Source organism: Gymnoscopelus microlampas (assembly GCF_963454915.1).
Source record: "Gymnoscopelus microlampas genome assembly, chromosome: 10".
Taxonomy (NCBI): Eukaryota; Metazoa; Chordata; class Actinopteri; order Myctophiformes; family Myctophidae; genus Gymnoscopelus; species Gymnoscopelus microlampas.
Window position 1 is genome coordinate 6,724,517 of NC_139947.1, and position 25,000 is coordinate 6,749,516.

Sequence of the window (25,000 nt, forward strand, 5' to 3'; positions counted from 1 at the left end):
AAACACACACACACACACACACACACACACACACACACACACACACACACACAGAAACACACACCCCCACACACACACCCACACCCACACACACACACACACACACACACACACACACAGAGTATTGATGTATGTATACAGTAGCATTCTGTTACAGTCAATAGAACATGGAAACTATCTGACTAAACACACACTGCCTCTCCTCTCCTTTCTTCTGGGCTCTCCTCTCCTCCCATCCCATTCCTCTATCTCTCCTCCTTTGGGTCTCTTGTCATTTCCTGAGCTTAACCTCTCTCCTCTCCTCCTATTGGCTTGTCCATCCTATACTAATAACATTTATATAGATTTGTACTATTTTTTGTTATTTTATTTGAACAAACATGGATGGATGGATGCAGTGGTGGAAAGTAACTAAGTACATTTACTCAAGTACTGTACTTAATTACAATTTTGAGGTATTTGTACTTTACTTGAGTATTTCCAATTTCCAATACTTTTACTTCTACTCCACTACATCTCAAGTCCAAATATTGTACTTTTACTCCACTACAATTATTTGAAAACTTTAGTTACTATTGCTTTACATATATACATTATTATATTATAAAACATACATTTACCACTTTTGCCCTATTTCATACCTAGGCTATTTGAAAATAGCAGATCTACAAGCTCACAACGCGTCGCATCGCGACGCGTTGTGAGCTTGTAGATCTGCTATTTTCAAATATTTAGTACTTTTACTTTTGGTACTTTAAGTACATTTTGATTACTTTTACTCAAGTAAATTTTGAATTCTGGACTTTTACTTGTAACAGAGTATTTTTTATTTTGCAGTATTGGTACTTTTACTTAAGTAAAGAATTTGAGTACTTTTTCCAGCACTGGATGGATGGATAGATGACTGAAGTGTTCTACCTGAGTACACTTTAGTTTGTATCCATCCATCTGTTACCATGGACACAACGCACTGTATTCTCTACAGTGTGTGGGTGTGTGTGTGTGTGTGTGTGTGTGTGTGTGTGTGTGTGTAGCATTGTAGCCAGCGGCTAAACAGCCCTTGGGGACTAGAACCAAAAATACCTGAGAGAGAAACAGAGACAGAGAGAGAGAGAGAGAGAGAGAGAGAGAGAGAGAGGAAGGATATTTGATCTCAGGTTTACTCAATGACCCCCTCTGTTTTTCTCCCTCTCTCTCGCTCCCTCCATCTCTCTCCCGATTGGCTCACAGCCAAAAAGGCCAGAGGTCAACAGGAAACATAACATCTGTTCTAGCCGACACCTGCTGCGCTCCCCGCCGAGGCGCGCGCGCGCACACACACACACACACACACACACACACACACACACACACACACACACACACACACACACACACACACACACACACACACACACACACACACACACACACACACACACACACACACACACACACACACACACACACACACACACACACACACACACACACACTTCCATTCTACAAAAACTCATTAGAGATCGTCAGTCGTCCCCGTGCACGGATGACATCAACTTTAAGAGCCTGAATGATGACATCATCATTAGCCGCCATGATGAACAGGGTCATGTCCTTGCAGTGTTGAACGGAGTAGTATTTTGGGGGTTTCACAAGATGCAGTAGAGTACAGCTTCATAGCTCCAGGGTACAGTATTGTTTTAGGAGTGTTGGGAGGTTGCAAAGAAAAGGTGAATTTTTGTGTGGATGTGGTTTCTTTTTATGGCTCAGGAGGCGAAAATGAACAGTGATACGTATTATAACCACAGTTTTGGACAAGGACACTTGAACTCTATCACTATACTGTCGCGTCTCACGAAGTGAGTGCTGATACCCGTGTTGTTTGCACCTACAAGCAGTGGTGGAAAAAAGTACTCAAATGTTTTACTTGAGTAAAAGTATCAACACTGTGATATATAAGTATAAATACTCAGTTACAAGTAAAAGTCCGGAATTCAAAATTTGCTTGAGTAGAAGTAGAAAAGTATTGGTATCGAGATGTACTTAGTACCAAAAGTAGAAAGTACTCATTATGCAGAATGTCTTATTTCAAGTTTTCAAAATGTATACAAATCTTTTGAAAATAGCAGATCTACAAGCTCACAGTGCGTCGCATCGCGACGCACTGTGAGCTTGTAGATCTGCTATTTTCACATGGCCGAAATGTATAGGCTCAAGTGGGTAATGCATGTTTTGTAATAACAATAAAAATCTAGTAACTAGTGACAAAAGTTTTCAAATAACTGTAGCGGAGTAAAAGTACTATATTTGGAGAGTAGAAGTGAAGTATTAGAAATTGGAAATACTCAAGTAAAGTACAAATACCTCAAAATTGTACTCCAGTACAGCACTTAAGTAAATATACTTAGTTACTTTCCACCACTGCCTACAAGACAGTGTAGCACTCCACCATGCCCCCAAACGCAGGTCCAGTGTGCGTGTCTCAAAGACTAAGTGGTATTACATAGCTACAGGGTGTGGTCTATTAGTACAGTATAGCATATTTCCCCAATAGGCGGCCTGCGGGGCCATTTGAGACAGACTCCAGTCACTTTAGAGCACTGCAGAGGAGAGGTGTGTGTGTGTGTGTGTGTGTGTGTGTCTGTGTCCAGCTGATGCTCGTTGACGCTCGTTAATGCATCAAGGAAGGCAATTAGGTTTCTGCAACTGTCAAATAGGTCTACATCTATTCTAAGATAGCGCCAAAGCCAAAGCTTTTTTTTTTACATCCGTCTTTTTACTCTCTTTTTTTTTTACGGTTAACCATTAACCGTTAGTATTAACCGGCTACCAATTTCTTAGCTGTTACCGGTTACCGGTTGGTCACTCATCACTAGCCGCTGCGGATGCATACTTTTCAAGGACGCTGTAACAACCAAGTAAAGGGTTGGTTCTGCAGTTATTTTGTTTCAAATTTCAAGAGTGCATTTTTTTCCTTGTGCGACCCTCAACACAGGATTTAGGAATCCCAGGCCTAAATTGTTAGCACCACAACCAATAATCATTATAATAATGGTGGTACGAGCAGCAACAACACTAGTATCTGCACTGTCACTGGAGTAGTGAGAACCACTGGTCTGTACAGTATAGTATATGTGGTATTTCATAGCTACAGGATGTAGAATATTACAGTAGACAAGAGTGAGGTCATTTTACAGATAATGGCAACCGGGTCGATATAACACATTGATGAGGGATGATGTCATTTTGCGTCATGTGATACAGAGACTCCAAGTTTTGAGCTGCGATATGAGCGCATGTGGAGATGATTTCTTGGATTGATCAAAGTGCTCCTTCGTTGCTTTGTGTTTGTTGCGCTAAATGCACTGATGCCGTGTGATCGGTGCACGTTGAGACACACCCTGGGTAGATCCATTGGTCTTTGCACATTTTTCAATAAATTAACCATTGCGTGACGACAAAGGCCTTTGTGCGAACGCTGTGTCACAGGTGGTAGGAGTCAGAGGTGGAAAAAAAAAAAACGTTTTCGTGTAAAATTGCGTAACCCATTCAATCCGGAAATGCATCTCTGTCATTTAAGATTTCTTTGGCTATTCAAAAACAGCAGATCTACAAGCTCATAGCGCGGCACCGAGTGCCGCGCTATGAGCTTGTAGATCTGCTATTTTTGAAAAATCATGAACATTTGTGCAAATATACGTTTTTTTTTTTGCGAACATTTGTAACTCAAATCTTTGCTTCTGGGTGTCCCTGGAACTAAATATTAAAAAAATGTTCACTTAAAAAAAAATATATATATATATATAGCAGATCTACAAGTTCATAGCCGTGCTATGAGCTTGTATATCTGCCATTTTTGAATGGCCCAAAGAAATCTTAAAACGACACAAATGATGCTTTCCCGGGTCTTAAAGAGTTAATTATGTCACCTACTTTCACAAATGTACTGACAATTCACCAGTCAATGTACAGTATGCAACAAAAAAAATACTTGTGTACTTTTTTGTATTGCAATGCTGTCTAAGTTCATTTAATAACGTAATAATAAATAATAATAATAATAATAAACAATTAAGCAAATGTTTTTTTCATTGGCCAAGATGGCCATCGATATTTATATTTAATGGCCAGTTGATATTCCCGTCGCTCACTGGCGGGTAAATGACGGCTAATGGAAACAATGTGTACTGCATGTGATGTGATGAAATGTCAGATGTTTTAGCGTGCTGTGTATGTAAATGCATGTAAATGAGTTGAACTTACTTGTTATGGAGAACACACCATCCACAGTGGGGGTCCCCGGACCCCAGACAACTGGTACAGCTGCTGTACTGGTCACAACTCTCTACCGGGAGTCTGGTTACCTATATGCGCGCACACACACACACACACACACACACACACACACACACACACACACACACACACACACACACACACACACACACATCAGAATATTGGTCTTGACTGTAAAGGCATTAGTGACATCGTTGTCAACTTAGAGACCAACAAAATCAATTTAAATGAAATGGATGAGAGGCTGTGTGTGTGTGTGTGTGTGTGTGTGTGTGTGTGTGTGTGTGTGTGTGTGTGTGTGTGTGTGTGTGTGTGTGTGTGTGGATTATGTCAGTTAATATTGATTAGCTGAATATTAATTATTCAACATCAGTGGAAGAAACCTCTGACAGAGTTCAGATTCTGTCATTCTGTCAACACTGTGTGTGTGTGTGCACGCGCGCGCGTGCGTGCGTGCGATGTGTGTGCGTGCAGGGGTAGATATTAATAGGTGTTAATTAGTTAGTTATTGAGTTATGTACTAATCATGTAATGTATCATTTCTCTATTAATGCCACATAGAGAGATGCTAACTCTCTCTCTCTCTCTCTCTCTAAGCATGTCTTCATAAAGAACAGAGAGTGAAAACATTCAGCAGAGTAATATCACAGTGATCAGTCCTGTCTGTTAGCAATAAAACATTATAATCAAACAAATCCCCAAAAGTGCAAGAGTGTGTGTGTGTGTGTGTGTGTGTGTGTGTGTGTGTGTGTGTGTGTGTGTGTGTGTGTGTGTGTGTGTGTGTGTATGAAATACTGCAGTGAAATGAATCCAGTTTTGTTTTGCTGTAGAACAAAAATCTCTCTCACTTTCTGCTCGTCTCTCTCTCTCTCTCTCCATTCATCACATTAGCTCCTTATTAAGATTTCAAAGGCGTGCGCGCGCGCGCACGCACGCACGCACGCACGCGCACACACACACACACACACACACACACACACACACACACACACACACACACACACACACACACACACACACACACACACACACACACACACACACACACACACACACACACACACACACACGTGCATCTTCAATAAAATGTGTTTATTCATCTGTCAACAGCAATCATGACACGTGCGTCATGTTACTATTACAATACTGAAATGCTGTTTTAATTATACTCTCATACAACTCAATACATGATTACCGTCACTTCATATCCTGCCTGCCTTTTACAACATACAACGACACTTCAGCTGTGTGTGTGTGTGTGTGTGTGTGTAGTCAGCTGCACAGGAACTAAACGTTTTTGAACAAAACTCTTTCCTCTCAAAGGTCTAATAAGAGTTTAATAGAAAGTCTCGCAACACACACACACACACACACACACACACACACACACACACACACACACACACACACACACACACACACACACACACACACACACACACACACACACACACACAGAGTGCATCATTCATCCAGCTGAATTACATTCATTTGCAGCTTCCTCTCTGCAGATGTTAAAACAGTGTGTGTGTGTGTGTGTGTGTGTGTGTGTGTGTGTGTGTGTGTGTGTGTGTGTGTGTGTGTGTGTGTGTGTGTGTGTGTGTGTGTGTGTGTGAAAAGGGATTCAGAGAGAGAGGGACAAGAGAGAGAGAGAAATGAGGATTATGGCAGTGAGAATGAGTGTGTGTGTGTGTGTGTGTGTGTGTGTGTGTGTGTGTGTGTGTGTGTGTGTGTGTGTGTGTGTGTGTGTGTGTGTGTGTGTGTGTGTGTGTGTGTGTGCTAACTGGGACAGTGTTGTCGCAGTAGAATACAGAATGCAGCTTAACGCCATTGTCTCTTACTCTCACTCCAATTGGCTTAATTGATATCAGATGGTTGTCATAATCGTACACAGTCACTGTACTGTCAGGATCATTATAGTTACATCCATCCAAAAAGAAAGTACCAAGTACAGTGCAACTCAGGTCTGTTTCACTAAGTAAAACGGGCTGAAGTGAGCGTTAAGTGGCAGCGGTGGAAAAAGTACTCACATTTTTTACTTAACCCATTAAGATCTGAGGCCGATTCTAAAAATGTTTTCTAAATCCCAACAGTTTTTTTTTGAAAAATAAAGATTTTTTTTTTTCAAGATTTTTCAAAAATAGCAGATCTACAAGCTCATAGCGCGGCACTCGGTGCCGCGCTATGAGCTTGTAGATCTGCGAAATCTAAAGTGACACAGATGCGTTCCAGGTCTTAACCCATTGAGACCTGAAGCCGATTCTACATGTCTCCTAAATCTCAACAGTATTCTGAAAAACGTGTGTTTCTATATCAGTGGTGCTCAATCTTTTTCATGTCAAGGACCCCCAAAATGATATGTATTTGGCCGCGGACCCCCATCAAAATATCTTGTTCCAGGGACCCCCCAGAAGCAAAGATTCGAGTTAAAAATGTTTGCTTTAAAAGTATTTATATTCAAAGATTTGCACACAATTTGATGATTTTTCAAAAATAGCAGATCTACAAGCTCGTAGCGCGGCACTCGAGCTTGTATATCTGCTATTTTTGAATAGCCCAAAGTGTTAAATAATGCTTTTTAGCTCAAATCTAAAAATGACACCGTTCCAGGTCTTAATGGGTTAATGGGTTGAGTAAAAGTTTCAATAGTGCAATGTACTCAAATGTACTTGAGTAAAAGCACAAAATCATTGGTATCAAATGTACTTGAAAGTACCAAAAGCAGAAAGTACTCATTAATTCAAATGAAAAATAGCCGATCTACAAGCTGACGCGACGCATTGTAAGCCTGTAGATCGGCTGTTTTTAAATGGTCGAAATGTACAGTACATAGGGGCTGACTGACGTCGTTACTGTATGTTTTGTAGTAATAATCAAAATCTGAGAAGTAACTAGCAACTAAAGTTTTCAAATAATTGTAGTGGAGTAAAAGTACAATATTTGCCTCTGAGATGTGGTGGAGTAGAAGTAAAAGTACAGAAAACTGGAAATACTCCAGTAAAGTAAAAAAAAAAAAAACTCAAAATTGTACTTAAGTACAGTGCTTGAGTAAATGTATTTAGTTAACTTAAACCATTGGTTAGTGGTAAATAAATAAATAAATACATTTCTGATAAATGATTATGGGCCTGTAGACTCTGTACTATGAAGCAAGTTCAAACTACCCAGGATAATGATATATTTCAGGATGCGAGTTTCACTAACCGTTAACAATAAGGCAATCAGTCTAACCCGTTAAGACCTGAGGCCATTCTTAAAAATGTTTTCTAAATCCTAACAGTTTTTTGAATTAAATCAAAAAAAAAGATTTTTCAAGATTTTTCAAAAATAGCAGATCTACAAGCTCATAGCGCGGCACTCGGTGCCGCGCTATGAGCTTGTAGATCTGCTATTTTTGAATAGCCAAAGGGCATCTAAAGTGACACAGATGCGTTCCAGGTCTTAATGGGCTAAAGAGGTGCTTATCAACTCCTCGTCAGCCCAGCTCTCCCGTAATCTGAACTATGATTCAACGGTAATCAGAATCATTTTCCTATCAGTGATTACGCTACGCTCTGATTGGGTAACCATTGTCTCCAATCAGGCTGCGCTGTACCCGTCAGCCCTTGGTGCCAAAAAACGCCATTTCGTGAGCAATGGTGTAAAGTAACCAAGTACATTTACTCAAGTATTGTACTTAAGTACAATTTTGAGGTACTTTCACTTTACTGGAGTATTTCCATTTGTCTATACTTTTACTTCTACTCCACTACATCTCAGAGGCAAATATTGTAATTTTACTCCACTACAATTATTTGAAAACTTTAGTTATAGTTACTTTGCAGATATACATTATTACATTATAAAACATACATTAACCACTTCAGCCTTATTTTATACCTCTGCAATTTGAAAATAGCCGATCTACAAGCTCACAACGCGTCGCATCGCGACGCGTTGTGAGCTTGTATTTCGGCTATTTTCAAACATTTCACTACTTTTACTTTTAGTGCTTTAAGTACATTTTGATACCAATACTTTTGTACTTTTACTCATGTAAATTTTGAACATCGGACTTTTACTTGTAACAGAGTACTTCTACATTGCAGCACTGATACTTTTACTTAAGTAAGACATTCGAGTACTTTTTCCACCTCTGATGGCGAGCGCAGTGTCGCGTGACGCACGTGTGTTCATTACCATGCGTATACGGGACGATTAGGTGGCTCTAGTCTGCGGGCACAAGTCACACGTTTGATGTACCGCATGCAGGGTATGAATTTTGAAACGATTTACCCCCCACAGTGTGTGTGTGTGTGTGTGTGTGTGTGTGTGTGTGTGTGTCTCTCTCTCATACTGTGGCAAGCAGAAAACACACTGTGCATTTTTTAACTGGGACAGTGTTGTCGCAGTAGACTACACTGCAGCTTAACCCATTGAGACCTGAAGCCGATTCTACATGTCTCGATTCATGTTTCTCTGAAAAACGTATGTTTCTATATCAGTGGTGTTCAATCTTTTTCATGTCAAGGACCCCCAAAATTATATGTATTTGGCCGCGGACCCCCATCAAAATATCTTGTTCCAGGGACCCCCCAGACGCAAAGATTTGAGTTCAAAATGTTCGCTTTAAACAACATATATTCAAAGATTTGCACACATTTTCACGATTTTTCAAAAATAGCAGATCTACAAGCTCATAGCGCGGCACTCGGTGCCGCGCTATGAGCTTGTATATCTGCTATTTTTGAATAGCCAAAGTGTAAAATAAAGCTTTTTAGCTCAAAATCTAAAAATGACACAGTTCCAGGTCTTAATGGGTTAACGCGACTGTCTCTCTGACTCTCTCACTTCAATTGGCTTCGCGGCTGTGATCAAAATCGGCCAATTTTGATCACAGCCCAGCGATCGCACGAAGGCCTTTGTCGTCACGCAATGGTGAATTTATCGAAAAATGTGCAAAGACCAATGGATTTACCCAGGGTGTGTCCACCGTGCACTGATCACACGGCGTCAGTGCATTTAACACTTCGCCTGCCAGAGTTATTTCAGATTTTTTGCTGTTGTCTGCCAGAGATTTTTCATTGAAATTTAAAAAGTACTCAGGAGCCGAGATACATCATTTTTAAGTTTTAAGTTAACAAGGAAGTGTTTGGGAGTCTTTTCCTTCGAAAAAATCATATCTCCTTCGTCTTTGGGTCAAATTGATTGAAAAAAAAAAAAAAAAAAAAAAAATCCAATATTTTTTTCAATAGAACGCATTTATGCGATCTTGGCCGCCAAGTGCGCTATTTAATAGATCGCATTTATGCGTGATTGGCAGAAAATGAGTTAATGCAACACCACAACGCAATGAAGGAGCACTTTGATCAATCCAAGAAGCCAATTGCATTCAAATAACTGTAGTCGGGTAAAACGTACAGTATTTGCCTCTGAGATGGAGATGGACCTGATCTCAATTAAACCAATTGAATTGAAGTGAGAGTAAGAGACAGTTGCGTTAAGCCTCATTCTGTATTCTACTACTATTTAATAGTTACAGTATAGAGCACCGAAGTCTGACGTAATCTACGCATTCCTACCTGGGTCGCGTTTTTATTCCCCCCATTCTGAATTCCCATAGACGTGTTTAATATCGCGTCAAATAAGAACTGTGTTCCAAAAATAAACAAATGATCCTGGCGGTTTTACTCATATGGATATGAAGCATCAACAAACGCTAATTCCGCCGAATTAGTCAAATGTTCTCCAGAAACAGACTGTATCAAGTATGAGTGACTGACTATCATAAACGATACAGAACCTCCTCCTTGACAATATCGCCAAGACAGTTTGTTTATTTTTGGACCACAATTCTTATATGAGACGATTCTAAGATGACCCAATGTTATTCTCCATAGCGAAATTACTTCCACGACCCAGGGGATAAACGAGTGACGTCATGACTTCTGTCCTCTATAGTCATGATCATATACAGTAGTTAATTTAGCGATAAAAAGTCAACCTAAAGTTTGTCGGACTATAGGCTCTATGCACAGCAGCCATATTATCACTTCCTTCACAGGTGTTACCAATGATACTAATGAAGGCTCTGTTCCATTTAGTGTAGCACAGTGGTTTCCACGACCCCCATAACTCTGAGAGTGTACAAATGGAACCAAATGGACCCGTAACCCGTAAGGGGCCATTTGGAAGCCCATGAGGGTCCCTGGACCCCAACTTTAGACCCACTGGTGTAACAGAGTGTTTCCAGTGGGCCAACATGCACAATATCAGCACCCTGACTCTGTTTGACCAGAATGGAACAGAGCCTTCATTAGTATCATTGGCAACACCTGTGCATTTCTTCATTGCGAACGCAGCGCAAGGCGCGCAAGTGGAGCTTACTATGACACCGTGCTCGGCTTGTGTGTGTCTCTGTGTTCACTTTTGTGTGCACTGCCTGTGTGCAGTCAAGTAAATGTCCAATATAGACGTACCATACATCAAATGAAAGGTCTTTGAAAACTGAACACACCTGTCAAGGTTGTGTTTAAGCCCGCCCCTTCCCCCGGAAGCCACGCCCCGGAGAAGGCTCCTAAAAACTCCCCATTGAAACCCCATGTTAAATGAAAAGTGCCCGAATCGCTCCCAAACTTTTTCTACCCCCCCTAAGTGGGGGTCTACGAACAAATACTTCGGGCTCGGATTTTGGCTCCGCCCCCCGGAAGTGGGTGAAACAGGCACCTCAAACACTTTGTTGAATTGTTCAAAAACATTCAAAGTTTTTTTTTTGTGAATTTGTATTTTTCTAAGATGCTCCTTTTAACGCGGAATTTCGTTGTATTTTATTTTATTTTTTTAAATATTTCTTTTTTCGGCGTTCGCCTCCCGCGTTTGCGCGTCTTACTTGTAATATGGCTGCTGTGAATATTGGGACGTCGGAATAATGGGAGATCGGAATTATGAGCAGACTCCAGACAGGGACGTTTTTTAGGCTACCCAAACAAACAGTGAAAACGCCTAAATGCAGCAAAAAGACAATGCGTTTCTGAGGGTGAACACCCACCACACTGCTCCAGGGGCTGATGACCGCTGGTACGGAGGGAAATACCAGCAGGGATATGTCACATACTATGCCTTTAAGGCACAACAGGGGGTCCGGGACCCCTAGGGGGTCCTCAGAGCTACTATAGGGGGTCCGCCAAATCTTTGTGTGATAGGATTTTTTTTTTTTTACATTAACCATTTGAACCCTTGAATTCCTTTACTGAGGGGAACATTAGCCGAAAATAGCAGATCTACAAGCTCTCAACGCCTCGCGCTGCGAGGCGTTGAGAGCTTGTAGATCTGCTATTTTTGTCAAAGAAGCTATACTGTAGGTGTAGAGGGGAAAAAAGAGCATACTAAGTAAAAAAAAAATCTTGAATCTGAAACACAATTTTATACATTATAGAGTAGGGTCCCTGCTTTATCTCTCTCTCTCTCAGCTAGGGGGGTCCTTGGCCTGAAAACGTTGAAGACCCCTGCTTTAAGGTCCCCACTAGCTCTGGTCCATAGCGTTAGAAGGAGTTCTCCTTAACGCTATGGGACTTTGGATCCTTTCCCCTCACACCCGTGGTAGCGCAGGTTGTGCAGCCTCTCGTCTGTACACTTTCGCTATTCACCCCCCAAAAAAAAAGACGGTTTTATGGAGTTGAAAGCCTACTCTACTTAGTGGGAACACTCTGAGTCTACTCCACTGCGCAGATCTGGCCAATGGAATTTTTCTATTGACCAGATTTTTCCTTCCGGTGAAATATTTTCTTTTCTGGCCAAAAAGTGTATTTTAGACGTGAGGTGGGCTCTGAGTGTTCCCACTAAGTAGAGGAGGCTTTCAACTCCATTAAAGGAGCTACACCATGAATTTAAAAAATAATAATAATATTTGATATCATATTGTTTATGTCCCTCAAACGTTTTTCAAAAGGTTAGAGCCTAAATCAAGCCTCAGATATACTCATTCCAACTAACTTCTCTCTGGCTTATAAAGCACTTTCACCTGCAATACCACATTGTCCTGTTTGGCACGGGGCGCTATTGAGCCAGTTTGTATGCATGCTATGTCCTGGTTCTGTGTGGAAAAAGTAAAAATAAATAAAATAAAAATAAAATAAAAAAAATAGAACTGAAAAACGGGAGGAATTGTTCCCAGACGTGACGTAGGGTGGGGGAACAAATCTGACGGACTGTTTTCAGACCAATTTACATAAAAACCACAGATAGCCTATGAAAGCCTGCATGCTCGAAGTCGGGTATTTGTTGGAACAGAAGAGAGGTGGGGGAGACCAAAAACACACACAAATGAAGAAAAAGTTAAAATTCATGGTGTAGACCCTTTAAACCATCTTTGTTTTGATGAGTAGCAAAAGTGTATTTTACATTTTTACTAAAGAGGAGAGGCTGTGCAGCCTGTGGTGCGTGTGCAAAGGCTCGAAAGTCCCATAGCGTTTAAAGGAGAACTCCTTAACCTCCTAACGCTATGGACCAGAGCTAGTTCCCTACATGCTTCGAAATAATCCATCCGACATAAGAAATGTCCTCTGATGACCCGTCAGAAAAAAGGCCTTTTTGTAGTTATAACCTATACGCTATCAGAAGAAAGTTCTTATGAGGGATGTAGTCGCTTTTAAAGTACTTTCATAATCATATAGAGTTCCAATACTTTTTATATCAAATGATTTTGTGTGAAGTTTCATTCCTCTGCTGGAGTAAATGGATCTCTCCGAGAGGGCTCACTCCACTCCCCGGCTAATAATCACATCACATATTTGTCATGGCCCCCCCCCCAAAAAAACGAATGATTCTAAACAGCCTCGAAACTCTAAGCTCCCCTCATTAAGTCAGAGGTGTCATCTTTAAGACTCTGATCTCAGTTTTAACTCCCACATGAACCCATTAAGACCGGGAATGCATATACTGTGTCTTTGGGCTATTCAAAAATAGCAGATATACAAGCTCACAGCGCGGCACCGAGTGCCGCGCTGTGAGCTTGTAGATCTGCTATTTTTGAAAAAACGTGAACATGTGCGCAAATCTTTTGAATATATACATATATTTTAAAGTGAACATTTTTAACTCAAATCTTTGCTTCGGGGGATTTTTACAAATGTCTTCTAAATAGTTTTATGAAAAAAACCTTGCTATTATATCGGTGGTTCTCAAACCTTTTTCATGTCAAGGATCCCCAAAATGGTATGTATTTGGCTGCGGACCCCCATCTCAAAATATTTTGGTCCAGGGACCCACCAGATTCAAAGATTTGAGTTAAAAATGTATATATATATATATATATATATATATATATATATATATATATATATATATATATATATATATATGTGCCGCGCTACGAGCTTGTAGATCTGCCGTTTTTGAAGCCCAAAGAAAATCTAAAAACGACACACGTCAGATGCGTTCCCGGTCTCAATGGGTTAACAAGGTGACCAAAGACATGCCCTTCTTTCATCTACAGAAACATTGGTGCGGGGTCATGTTTTATCTCAGCAGGGATGCCGAAAAAAACTGATGCGTGCTTTTTTTTCCCCTCCCCCAAGTGGACTCGACTTTACTGCAGTGCACTATGTGCTGGTGGGCTCCCCAAGAAGTTAGAGGCTCCAAAACTCATTCTAAATTCTGCTGCTAGGATACTGAAAAAGAACTGGAGGGTGAGAGGCCAGCACACCAGTCTTAGCTCCAACGCATTGCACTCAAGAGACCTCTTCATGTTGTGCCTTTGGACACATTCTGAACTTTATACAGTACATGCACTCAAAGTTCTCAAAGTGGGGTCCGGGGACCCCCAGGGGTCCTTGAGGGAGTTCCAGGGGGTCCTCAGCTAAATGATGGATAGTAAGGAACGAAAGGGACCCTTATGGGTCTGTAACTCTGAGAGTGTACAAATGGAACCCTATAGACCCAATAGACTCTATGCACAGCAGCCATAGTATCACTTCCTTCACAGGTGTTACCAATGATAATTACTAATGAAGGCTCTGTTGCATTTAGTGTAGCACAGTGGTTTCCATGACCCCCATAACTCTGAGAGTGTACAAATGGAACCAAATGGACCCTAACGGGTCCATTTGGTTCCATTTGTACACTCTCAGAGTTAAATTAACATTGATTTTACAATAGAAATTGGGGTCCCAGAGATAGTAATGCCATTCAATGGGGGTCCGTAGCCCTAATGCATGTCAAACTGGGGGGGTCCTTGAAATTAAAGTGGTTGAGAATCACTGCTAGATGCGTAAAAATCTTCTCTTATGGGGGTCCCTGAGGCATATCTTTTCAAATGGGGGTCCGCGGGCTAAGAAGTGTCAAGTTGAGGGTCCTTGACGTGAAAAAGTTTGAGAACGACTGCTCTACACGACTTCACACACCAAGGACCGGAATAGAAACCAGCCGTAAGCTTTTTTTTTGCATTATCCTTTTGATTATTGTCGGTCATTATGGCATGTTTTTTTCATGATCAATGAATATCAACCAATCAATCAATACCCTGAGTTGACTTAAAGTTGAAGTCCTTCTACTCGTTTTTAAAGCACTAAAATGGGCTGGAACCAGCCTACCCCACTGACATTACAATTTAGGCATTTAGCAGACGCGCTTGATCCAGAGCGATTTACAGTAAAGCAAGGTAGACACGAGGTAAATACATCAAATGCATAACATTTGTAATCTAGGATCATAGGTAAGCCAATCACCTATCATCAGTCTAAACAGTTTGATATCCAAAAATAAATCATCTGTACATTGAAACTATACACACTAGGCCAGGTCTACAAATGAATCTGGCATCCGTCTACATAAACCTGCAAGGTCGTCAAGGCTAGGGGCGAGTGCTATAAGGGCTGAGATGGAGTCTGAAGAGGTGAGACGGAAGATTGATATACAGTATTGATATATATCAAGATCATATACATTGTTTAAAGTTATGATCATATACAGTTCAAGTACAATTATCATGTAGAGTGTGTGTGTGTGTATGTGTGTGTGTGTGTGTGTGTGTGTGGACTATACCCCTTACTTTACACTTTGGCTATTCAAAAATAGCAGATATACAAGCTCATAGCGCGGCACCGAGTGCCGCGCCATGAGCTTGTCAAATGTAAACAAATTCTGTATTTTCAAAATTTTGCGTTTTTTGGGTGGATTTTGTTAGTTTTTTTTCCTGTTTTGGTTACTTTATTTTGGTTTTAGGGTTAGGGTTAGGTTAATGAATTCTTATTTTTATGAAATCACGGATCTGTGAGAGTGAGGGTGTCGCGTCGTACGCACAGTGAATGGCCGTGACGCCCCTGTGTGTGTGTGTGTGTGTGTGTGTGTGTGTGTGTGTGTGTGTGTGTGTGTGTGTGTGTGTGTGTGTGTGTGCGTGCGTGCGTCTACCTGTTTGTTACTCAGCAGATAGATGTATTGGTGGTCCGGACTGAACACCATGTCTCTGAGGATGGGTTTGCCCTCCACCACGGTCACTGTCTCATACAGCAAAGCACTCTGGGTAGCGGGTGGGATCCCATCAACGCGGATCTGAAACAAAACATAAACACACATGTTTAGGTTATAGTTTTAGGCTTCAATGCATAGCGCTGACAATATATTAAGAAAGGAGTTCTATTAAAGGAGAATTCCGTTCATTTTAAGTGTTATGTTTGATGTGCGTCAAATCACTTACCAACGTAGAAATGAAAATCGCGTGACTCCACAAATCCCCCTATCGACCCCCACCGTTGGCATGATAGTAGGATTGTGGATAGCCCAAATTCGCCTATTTTAACAAATGCAAAGTCTGTTTTTTTGCTTCTAGTACTCATTGTTGAGTCCCATGATAACGTAACAGGCGCTAAAACTCCGAGAAGCTAACGGCTAATAACAGAACGAGCTAATGCTGGGGCTGCTTATCTCTCTGCATGGCAGCCCCAGGTTGCCAGGTCGGGAGAGAAACCGGCAACCAGCATTAGCTCGTTCTGTTATTAGCCGTTAGCTTCTCGGAGTTTTAGCGCCTGTTACATTATCATGGGACTCAACAATGAGTACTAGAAGCAAAAAAACAGACTTTGCATTTGTTAAAATAGGCGAATTTGGGCTATCCACAATCCTACTATCATGCCAACGGTGGGGGTCGATAGGGGGATCTGTGGAGTCACGCGATTTTCATTTCTACGTTGGTAAGTGATTTGACGCACATCAAACATAACACTTAAAATGAACGGAATTCTCCTTTAAGAGCAGTGGTTCTCAAAAATGGGTGTCCGGGGGAGCTTCAAGAGTTTTTTGACAGGGTTCTAAAATGGACCCTTCCAGGTTTGTAACTCTGAGAGTGCAGTAATAAATGGAACCAAATACATATCATTGTTGTTGTTTGGTTGCTATATCAGTGGTACTCCAAATTCTTCCATGTCAAGGACCCCCAAAATGATATGTATTTGGCCACGGACCCCCCATCTCAAAATATTTTGTTCCAGGGACCACCAGAAGCAGTTAAATATATATATACTGTATATATTCAAAGACATATATTCAGAAATGGCAGATCTACAAGCTCATAGCTTGTATATGTGCTATTTTTGAATCGCCAAATAAATCTAAAATGACACAGATGCGTACCCGGTCTTAATACAATTAAATATAAAGATTGAGAACGACCGCATTAGAGGAAGAACGGTTCTCTGAGTGGCGTTATGTAAAAGGATATCACAGATGCTTTATGGGTAGAAAACGCAAGACAAGAAAACAGCATCCCCCAAATGTCCCCAAAAACACTCTCTCCTGCTGTACCCACTCTGTACACCCCCCCCCCGCCTCTCTGTGACCTAGAAAAAACTAGACACAAAGAGAGGAGTGACGAAGGACGGAACGGATTGGAGACGAACGTTAGACGATAAGAGGGAGGAGGGAGGAAGGAGAGAGAGAATGAAAGAGAGAGGAGAGGAGAGGAGAGGAGAGGAGAGGAGGTCAGTGAGGACACTCAGACATTGGTCAGTGTGTTAATTGGCTGGCGGCTCGTTAAGCAGCCGGGGTTAATTAGAAACGACGGTCTGGTTCGCACAACACTGGAGGTGGTAAACTCAGTGGTAAACACACATGCACGCACTCTGCCTTTAACTACACACAGACACACACACACGCACACACGCAGTTCCATCCAGACGCTTAACGATCCATCGTTAGCTAACGAGCTTCCGTCCGCGCGCTGAGATTCCCCCCAAAAAATCCTGTGATCCTAAACATCTTTCCATGCAGAGGACTGCATCCCATATATAGCCAGAGCCTCTGGCTGCTGCTATACCCCACTGTAGACCAATTTATGTGTTGACAAAACACTGAAGACTGGTGCTGGTTGCATGTCATCAAATCCCAACACACCCACCCCCCCCCAAACCTCTTGTTTTGAGGTGCTGCTGGTTTTCGGTTCATTCAACGTCCTGTGTTTTTTTTTAGAGAGACGCCGGGAAGTGAAGTGATTCCTACTTTTGTTGCGTGAGGGTGGCGCGCGCCACTCACCATAGCGCGACGAAGCAGAGAAGAGGAGAGGAGAGGAGAGGAGAGGAGCCACTGAAAGACGAGATGAGAGGAGGAGGAGAAAATAACAGAGGAGCCCAGAGGAGAGGATGAATGGAAAGAGGAAGAGAGCAATAAAGAAGAATAGAAAAGAGAATGGAGTGACAGAGGAAGTGTGATCTGACCCCTAAACCCCCAGGAATCGAACCCACAACACCTGCTTTGTTCTACATCGGCTTGCACACACACACATGCAAATGTGCACACACACACACACACACACACACACAAAGCTTCTTTGCGGTCTAGCCTGGGGGCTGTCTCACTCACATTAACTACTAACCTCTCTGACACACACACACACACACACACACACACACACACACCCTGAGGTGGTCTATGTGACCCCAGCTCTGACCTGTGAACTTACTAACCTCTCAACCCAGAGATCTACAAAACTGTCCATTCTATTGTGTGTGTGTGTGTGTGTGTGTGTGTGTGTGTGTGTGTGTGTGTGTGTGTGTGTGTGTGTGTGTGTGTGTGTGTGTGTGTGTGTGTGTGTGTGTGTGTGTGTGTGTGTGTGTGTGTGTGTGTGTGTGTGTGTGCGCGCGCGCGCGCGCGCGCGCGCGCGTGTGCGTGCGTGTCCACGTGTTGTGCGCGTGCGCGTTTGCTTCATGAAGTCATTTTATGGTCATCGTTTGGCCTTGTTGGAATGTTAAATCCTGATTTATCGTTTGTCGCGCGTCGGGGTCACGTGCTGAAAACAGATCTACAAGCTCACAACAACACGTCACGACAGAGTATAAATCAAGCGTAAGAACTGTTCGCCACCGAGTTGTTTTGAAGACATTTGCAATGGAGCTTTATTAGAGCCTTGTTGTGTGATTTGTGGACGTAGAAACTGTTAGAAGTGAGCACAGGAAATGACAGTGAGCAGATAATTGTATTTTGGGGTGAACTGTCCCCAGGGTCTGAAATCCTATAGTTGACCCCCAGGCGTTGCGAGCTTGTAGATCGGCTATTTTCGCAGGATGTTCGCGTAGCCTCTCTCCACCTACTGAGGGCGCATGGTCTTGTGAATGAAACGAATGTGCTAAAACTGTGTGGAAACAATTAGTAAATAAATACAATTTCTAATAATAATAGCATCACAGAAACTGCAAAGACTTTTATGTTGCTGTGAAGTGACAATAAAGCCGATTCTGATCAGCATTGGTTTTCAAAGCAGTGGGCTTAGGTTTGTTACTCCTACCAAACAAGGCAAAGACATGACTTTCTTTTACCCTTTTGTAGTACTTCAAAACATCAATTATTCATAAAATACAAAGGCCCTCAGTTGTGGAACTCGCTAGACCAGGGTTCTTCAACGTTTTCAGGCCAGGGACCCCCTAGCTGAGAGAGAGATGAAGCAGGGACCCCCTACTCTATGTTATATAAAATTGTGTTTCAGATTAAAACAATTTTTTTTACTTAGTCTGCTATTTTTCCCCTCTACACCTATAGCCTCTTTGCCAAAAATAGCAGATCTACAAGCTCTCAACGCCTCGCAGCGCGAGGCGTTGAGAGCTTGTAGATCTGCTATTTTTTGGCTAATGTTCCCCTCAGAAAAATAATTCTAGGGTTCAAGTGGTTAATGTAAAAAAAAACTAAATCATATCACACAAAGATTTGGCGGACCCCCTATAGTAGCTCTGAGGACCCCCTAGGGGTCCCGGACCCCCTGTTGAAGACCCCTGCTCTAGACGCATTACTAAAGTCATCTTTATCCTTGCCAATATTTAAGAATTTAAAATATTTTAAAGTTGTAAGTGGTTAAAATGTCTCAACACAGATTATGGTCAGTTCAGTATTATTATCAACAGCTTTTATAGACACACTGCTTCATGTCAACCTGTCAAACTGTGTTTCATTGATTAATTGATTGATTGATGTCTGACAGGTTGATTGGTTCAGGAAACTGTGACTGTCTCTACGAACACAACTGATCAACACCAATCAAAGTGATTGATAATGTGTCAGCTAATCAAAAGAATCAATCTCTGGTATTGTCTAACATCGCCAGGGACGTGTGTGTGTGTGTGTGTGTTCAGTAAGTGTTTTCATTCAGGGTGTATAAACACAGGAAATTAGGTCATCCGGACAGGAAGTGGCTGTATATCACTCACTCACTCACTCACTCACTCACTCACTCACTCACTCACTCACTCACTCACTCACTCACTCACTCACTCACTCACTCACTCACTCACTCACACACACACACACACACACACACACACACACACACACACACACACACACACACACACACACACACACACACACACACACACACACACACACACACACACACACACACACACACACACACACACACGTGCTAAAAGTATGACTTGATGCTTGCTTTTCACCAACAAACGCATGATGTGCATGATTAGATCATTTTAAGAAATCAACCGTGTACACACACAGTGCACACTGCAACAGACTTTAGGCCACACTTTACAACACTTATCGGTTTGGTGCGTTGCTGCCTTATATTAAAAGAGAAAAAGTCCAGTAGCCCTACACTTCAACACAATGGAACACACCGAGGTGTAGGTTTTCAAAAGAATAGAGTCCACTTCCAACGTACATTTTCATAATTTATTCAAACTAAAAAATGTTTCCAAAAAAGGTGTAAACTCAATCAAACAAATATAGCTGCAAGCAGCAATTAGCGGTTTCGAGAATAATGGCAGACTGGCAGACTGTGACAAGAGTGGCAGACTGGCAGACTGGCAGACTTTGACAGAGTGGCAGACTGGCAGACTGGCAGACTGGCAGACTGGCAGACTTTGACAGAGTGGCAGACTGGCAGACTGTGACAGAGTGGCAGACTGGCAGACTGGCAGACTGTGACAGACTGTGGCAGACTGGCAGACAGACAGACTGTGGCAGACTGGCAGACTGGCAGACAGACAGACAGACAGTGACAGAGTGGCAGACTGTGACAGAGTGAGAGAGAGAGAGAGAGAGAGAGAGAGAGAGAGAGAGAGAGAGAGAGAGAGAAAGAGAGAGAGAGAGAGAGAGAGAGAGAGAGAGAGAGAGAGAGAGAGAGAGAGAGAGAGAGAGAGAGAGCAAAGTGCACATGTCTGAATTAACAGGGTCATGTTTTGCATAATGCAATTTAAATGTAAACTGTGACAAGTGGGGTTTGAGCCGTGGACCTTTGGCACATGAGACTAACACTGTATTGATCAAGCTATTCAATCCACAGCCTTGGTCAGTGAGAAGGGAGAATCCAACAAAACAAAACAAAACAAAAGAGGGAATGAAGTACATCATACATTGAAAACAAGTACTCTCAATAAGCGTTTCATTTAACAATTGCATGTTTATTCATTGATACAGTCATGTTGTGTGTAATGCAATTGAGTTGAGGTCTGCATGAGGTGAGATTTGAACCGGCGACGCTCTGGTATCAAGGCAGATGATTAAGCCATTGGGTCAACAGACCCGAACTGATGAAAAGGGAGTTCACACACATGACACACTTTCACGCAAATTGCTCAGAAATACTGGATTTAAATGTTTTTCAAACTGCTCAAAATTGCAGACAATCTAAGGGCGGAGTTTACTGGTTAACAATTGCACATGCATTCATTGATACAGTCATGTTGTGTGCAATGCAATTATAATGAATTCTACATGACGTGGGATTCGAACCAGGAACCCTGTGGTTTCAAGGCAGATGATTAAGCCATTGGGCCAACAGACCTGTACTAGTGAAAAGGGAGTTCACACACATGACACACTTTCACGCAAATTGCTCAGAAATCCTTGGTTTAAATGTTTTTCAAACTGCTCAATATATTTCGGAATGGAAACTAGTGGAAAATAGTCGATCTACAAGCTCACAACGCGTTGCTATCTAAAAAGGTGTGAGATTGTAGATCGGCTATTTTCACAAGAAAGTATGTCATACATAAAAAAAAACTACTCTCAAAAGCATTTCGTGTTATTGTCTAAACATTGCACTTGTCTGAATTAACAGGGTCATGTTTTGTACAATGCAATTTAAATGTGAACTGTAATAAGTGGGATTCGAACCAGGGACCTTCGGCACATGAGACTCACACTCTACTGGTGGAGCTATCCAATACACAGCCTTAGACAGTGAAAAGGGAGAATCCAACCAAACAAAACAAAAGCGCGAATGAAGTACGTCATACATTGAAAAGAACTACTTTCAAGTATGCATTTCTCGTCATCTTTAACAATTGCACATGTATTCATTGGTATAGTCATGTTGTGTGCAATGCAATTATAATTAAGTCTACCTGAGGTGGGATTCGAACCGGCTACCCTATGGTTTCAAGGCAGATGATTAAGCGATCAAGCTATTGAACCAACACACCTGAACCTGTGAAAAAGGGCCTCAAACATGTATTTGACACAGTTTCATGCAAATTGCTCAGAAATCCTGGATTTAAATGTTTTTCAAACTGCTCAAAATTGCAGACAATCTAAGGGCAGAGCTTACTGGTCAAAGTGATACATGTGTTCCTCATGAGTCAAGGCACATGTGTAAGCAGGTTTAACGGCTGTCGGCCAAACGAGGCATGACTTTTACCTGTTTAAAGTTTGCATTTTCAAAAAATTGCTATAGCGCCCCCCTTTGACCAATTGGAGTAAGATTGGTTTCAGTGATACTTGGAAGGACCCTCTACAATATTGCAAAGTGTCAAACAAATGTGAGTCTGCATGTATGTGTTAGGGGCAGATGAATAATTTAAAAAAAGCTGCAATTTTCATTGGCTTATAAAAGCTTAACGTTTTCACTTATGGAAAATCCGCTAAGTTACGTTTGTCGGCATTGGTCCAAAGTTCATGTGTATACAGTTTCGTACAGATTGCTCATAAATCCCAGGAGAAGTGATTTTTTTACTGCTTTTTACTGCTTTTCATAGAATTCGAAATGGTGGGAGATCTAAAGGTCTGAGGTCAAAAGTCAAACAGTGAAAGTTGTTAGGCATGAGGAGACGCATGTGTGCATCGAAGTTTCATGGCTGTGGGTCAAACAGGGCATGAGTTGTACCTGTTCAAAGTTGGCATATTTCAATTGAGTGCTACAGCGCCACCCTTTGGCCAATGGTTGTGAGTTTCGGGTTTTCGCCGTTTGGCATAGCCCTCTACCATATTGCCGAATTTCATAAAAAGTGACCACGCGGTTAGGCCAGAACTGGCAAATACGGCGGAAGAATAATAATAATAATAATGAAAGCCAAGGAATGCAATAAGGCTTCGAGCCTATTGGCCTCGAAACCTTAAAAACGGTAAGAAAAGTGTTTCTGGTCTAACCCCAGTGCTGTCTTTTCCAACTTGTACTGATCTCAGGTCACTGTGACCCTGGGTCATTATATACAGGACAATCATCACACCTGTGCCTAATCAAAGCAGCTGTTCTGAATCCCTTGATTAAAGCAACAATTAAGCAGAGTTGCATCATGCACAGTTCTAATACTATCAAAAAATAATCAAACACAGTCAGACTTAAAGCCTTCTTATTACAAAACTCTCACAATAATTCTCAAAATAAACAGGTCATATGTTTTCAGATACCTGCTCCCACACGTGGCATCACTTAGATACGTAGGAATAGAAAGGGTACAGCTGCCACGCAGAGGTGGAGATATATCCACAACCTCCTCCACAGAGAGGAGGAGGTTGTGGATCTAAACCCGCACACTGCAGCCCGATGGGCTAAATGAGGACTATGACCCATCAGCGTCTCTGAAAACCTTTTTATGTCTGGACTCAAATAGCTGGGACAGTGCTTTTCTTCATGTTACGATGACTTTACTGTTCTTTAACCAGACCGTCGTAAGGAATTCAATGAATATTATGGTTCTCTATTAGGTATTCACTATGGATTGTTGCCCCTTTGTCCTTTAACCCTTTAAGACCTGGAACGCATCGGTGTCACTTTTATATTTATTTGGCTATTCAAAAATAGCAGATATACAAGCGCATAGCGCGGCACCGAGTGCCGCGCTATGCGCTTGTAGATCTGCTATTTTTTAGAAAAATCCTGAACATTTGTGCAAATCTTTATACATTTTTAACTCAAATCTTTGCTTCTGGGGGTCCCTGGAACAAAATATTTTTAGATGGGAGGGGGTCCACGGTCGAATACATATTATTTTGGGGGTCCTTGACAAGATTGAAAACCATTGATAATATAGCAACATAAGTAAAAAAAATTTTTTTTTAAATCTAACTTTCGGAAAAAAAGTACTTTAGGATTTAGAAGATATTTGCAAAATCCCCAGAAGCAAAGACTTGAGTTAAAAACTTTCGCTTTAAAAAAGTATATATATATATATTCAAACTAAAGATTTGCACACATTTTCACGTTTTTTCTAAAAAATAGCAGATCTACAAGCTCATAGCACGGCACTCGGTGCCGCGCCATGAGCTTGTATATCTGCTATTTTTGAATATAGCCAAAGAAATCTTAAAATGACACAGATGCGTTCCCGGTCTTAAAGGGTTAACGTGCCTCTAAGGTACCTTGATTATTACAGTTCTTCCTCGTCTTTATTACTGAATGTTCTCTTTGTGCCCCTAGAGCAGATTGCTAAGCCTCAAGCACTGTAGTACTAAAACTAAAACTCATTTTATTTTTCAATATTTTAATCGTAAAACAATTGTAAAACCTTAAAAAAATATTTAAAAAATGCAAACAATGTCTAGCTAACATGTTTTTATACTTGTATGCCATGTTGCGGAATAGGCTCTATGCACAGCAGCCATATTATGAAGACATTCACAGGTGTTACCAATGATACTAATGAAGGCTCTGTTCCATTTAGTGTAGCACAGTGGTTTCCACGACCCCCATAACTCTGAGTGTGTACAAATGGAACCAAACGGACCCTTACGGGTCCATTTGGTTCCATTTGTACACTCTCAGAGTTACACACCCGCAAGGGGCCATTTGGAAGCCCATGAGGGTCCCTGGACCCCAACTGTAGACCCACTGGTGTAACAGAGTGTTTCCAGTGAGCCAACATGCATAATATCAGCACCCTGACTCTGTTTGACCAGAATGGAACAGAGCCTTCATTAGTATCATTGGCAACACCTGTGAATGTCTTCACAATATGGCTGCTGTGAATAGAGCCTATTTCCACAAAAGCGATTATTTATTTAATTATTATTCATTCATTCACAGATTGGTGTT

The 25,000-nt window shown here is 41.6% G+C and overlaps 1 protein-coding gene across 1 annotated transcript in view; it reads right to left on the reverse strand.

Annotated features, from left to right (window-relative positions):
• plxna3 (plexin A3) overlaps nt 1-25,000 on the reverse strand; it is a 203,241-nt gene that overhangs the window by 72,775 nt on the left and 105,466 nt on the right. Inside the window, exons 8-9 of the mRNA XM_084070225.1 lie at nt 15,661-15,801; nt 4,243-4,343 (exon numbers count right to left, since the gene is read on the reverse strand). Of these exons, the coding sequence (XP_083926351.1) occupies nt 4,243-4,343; nt 15,661-15,801 (242 nt within the window). The remainder of the gene's footprint in view (nt 1-4,242; nt 4,344-15,660; nt 15,802-25,000) is intronic.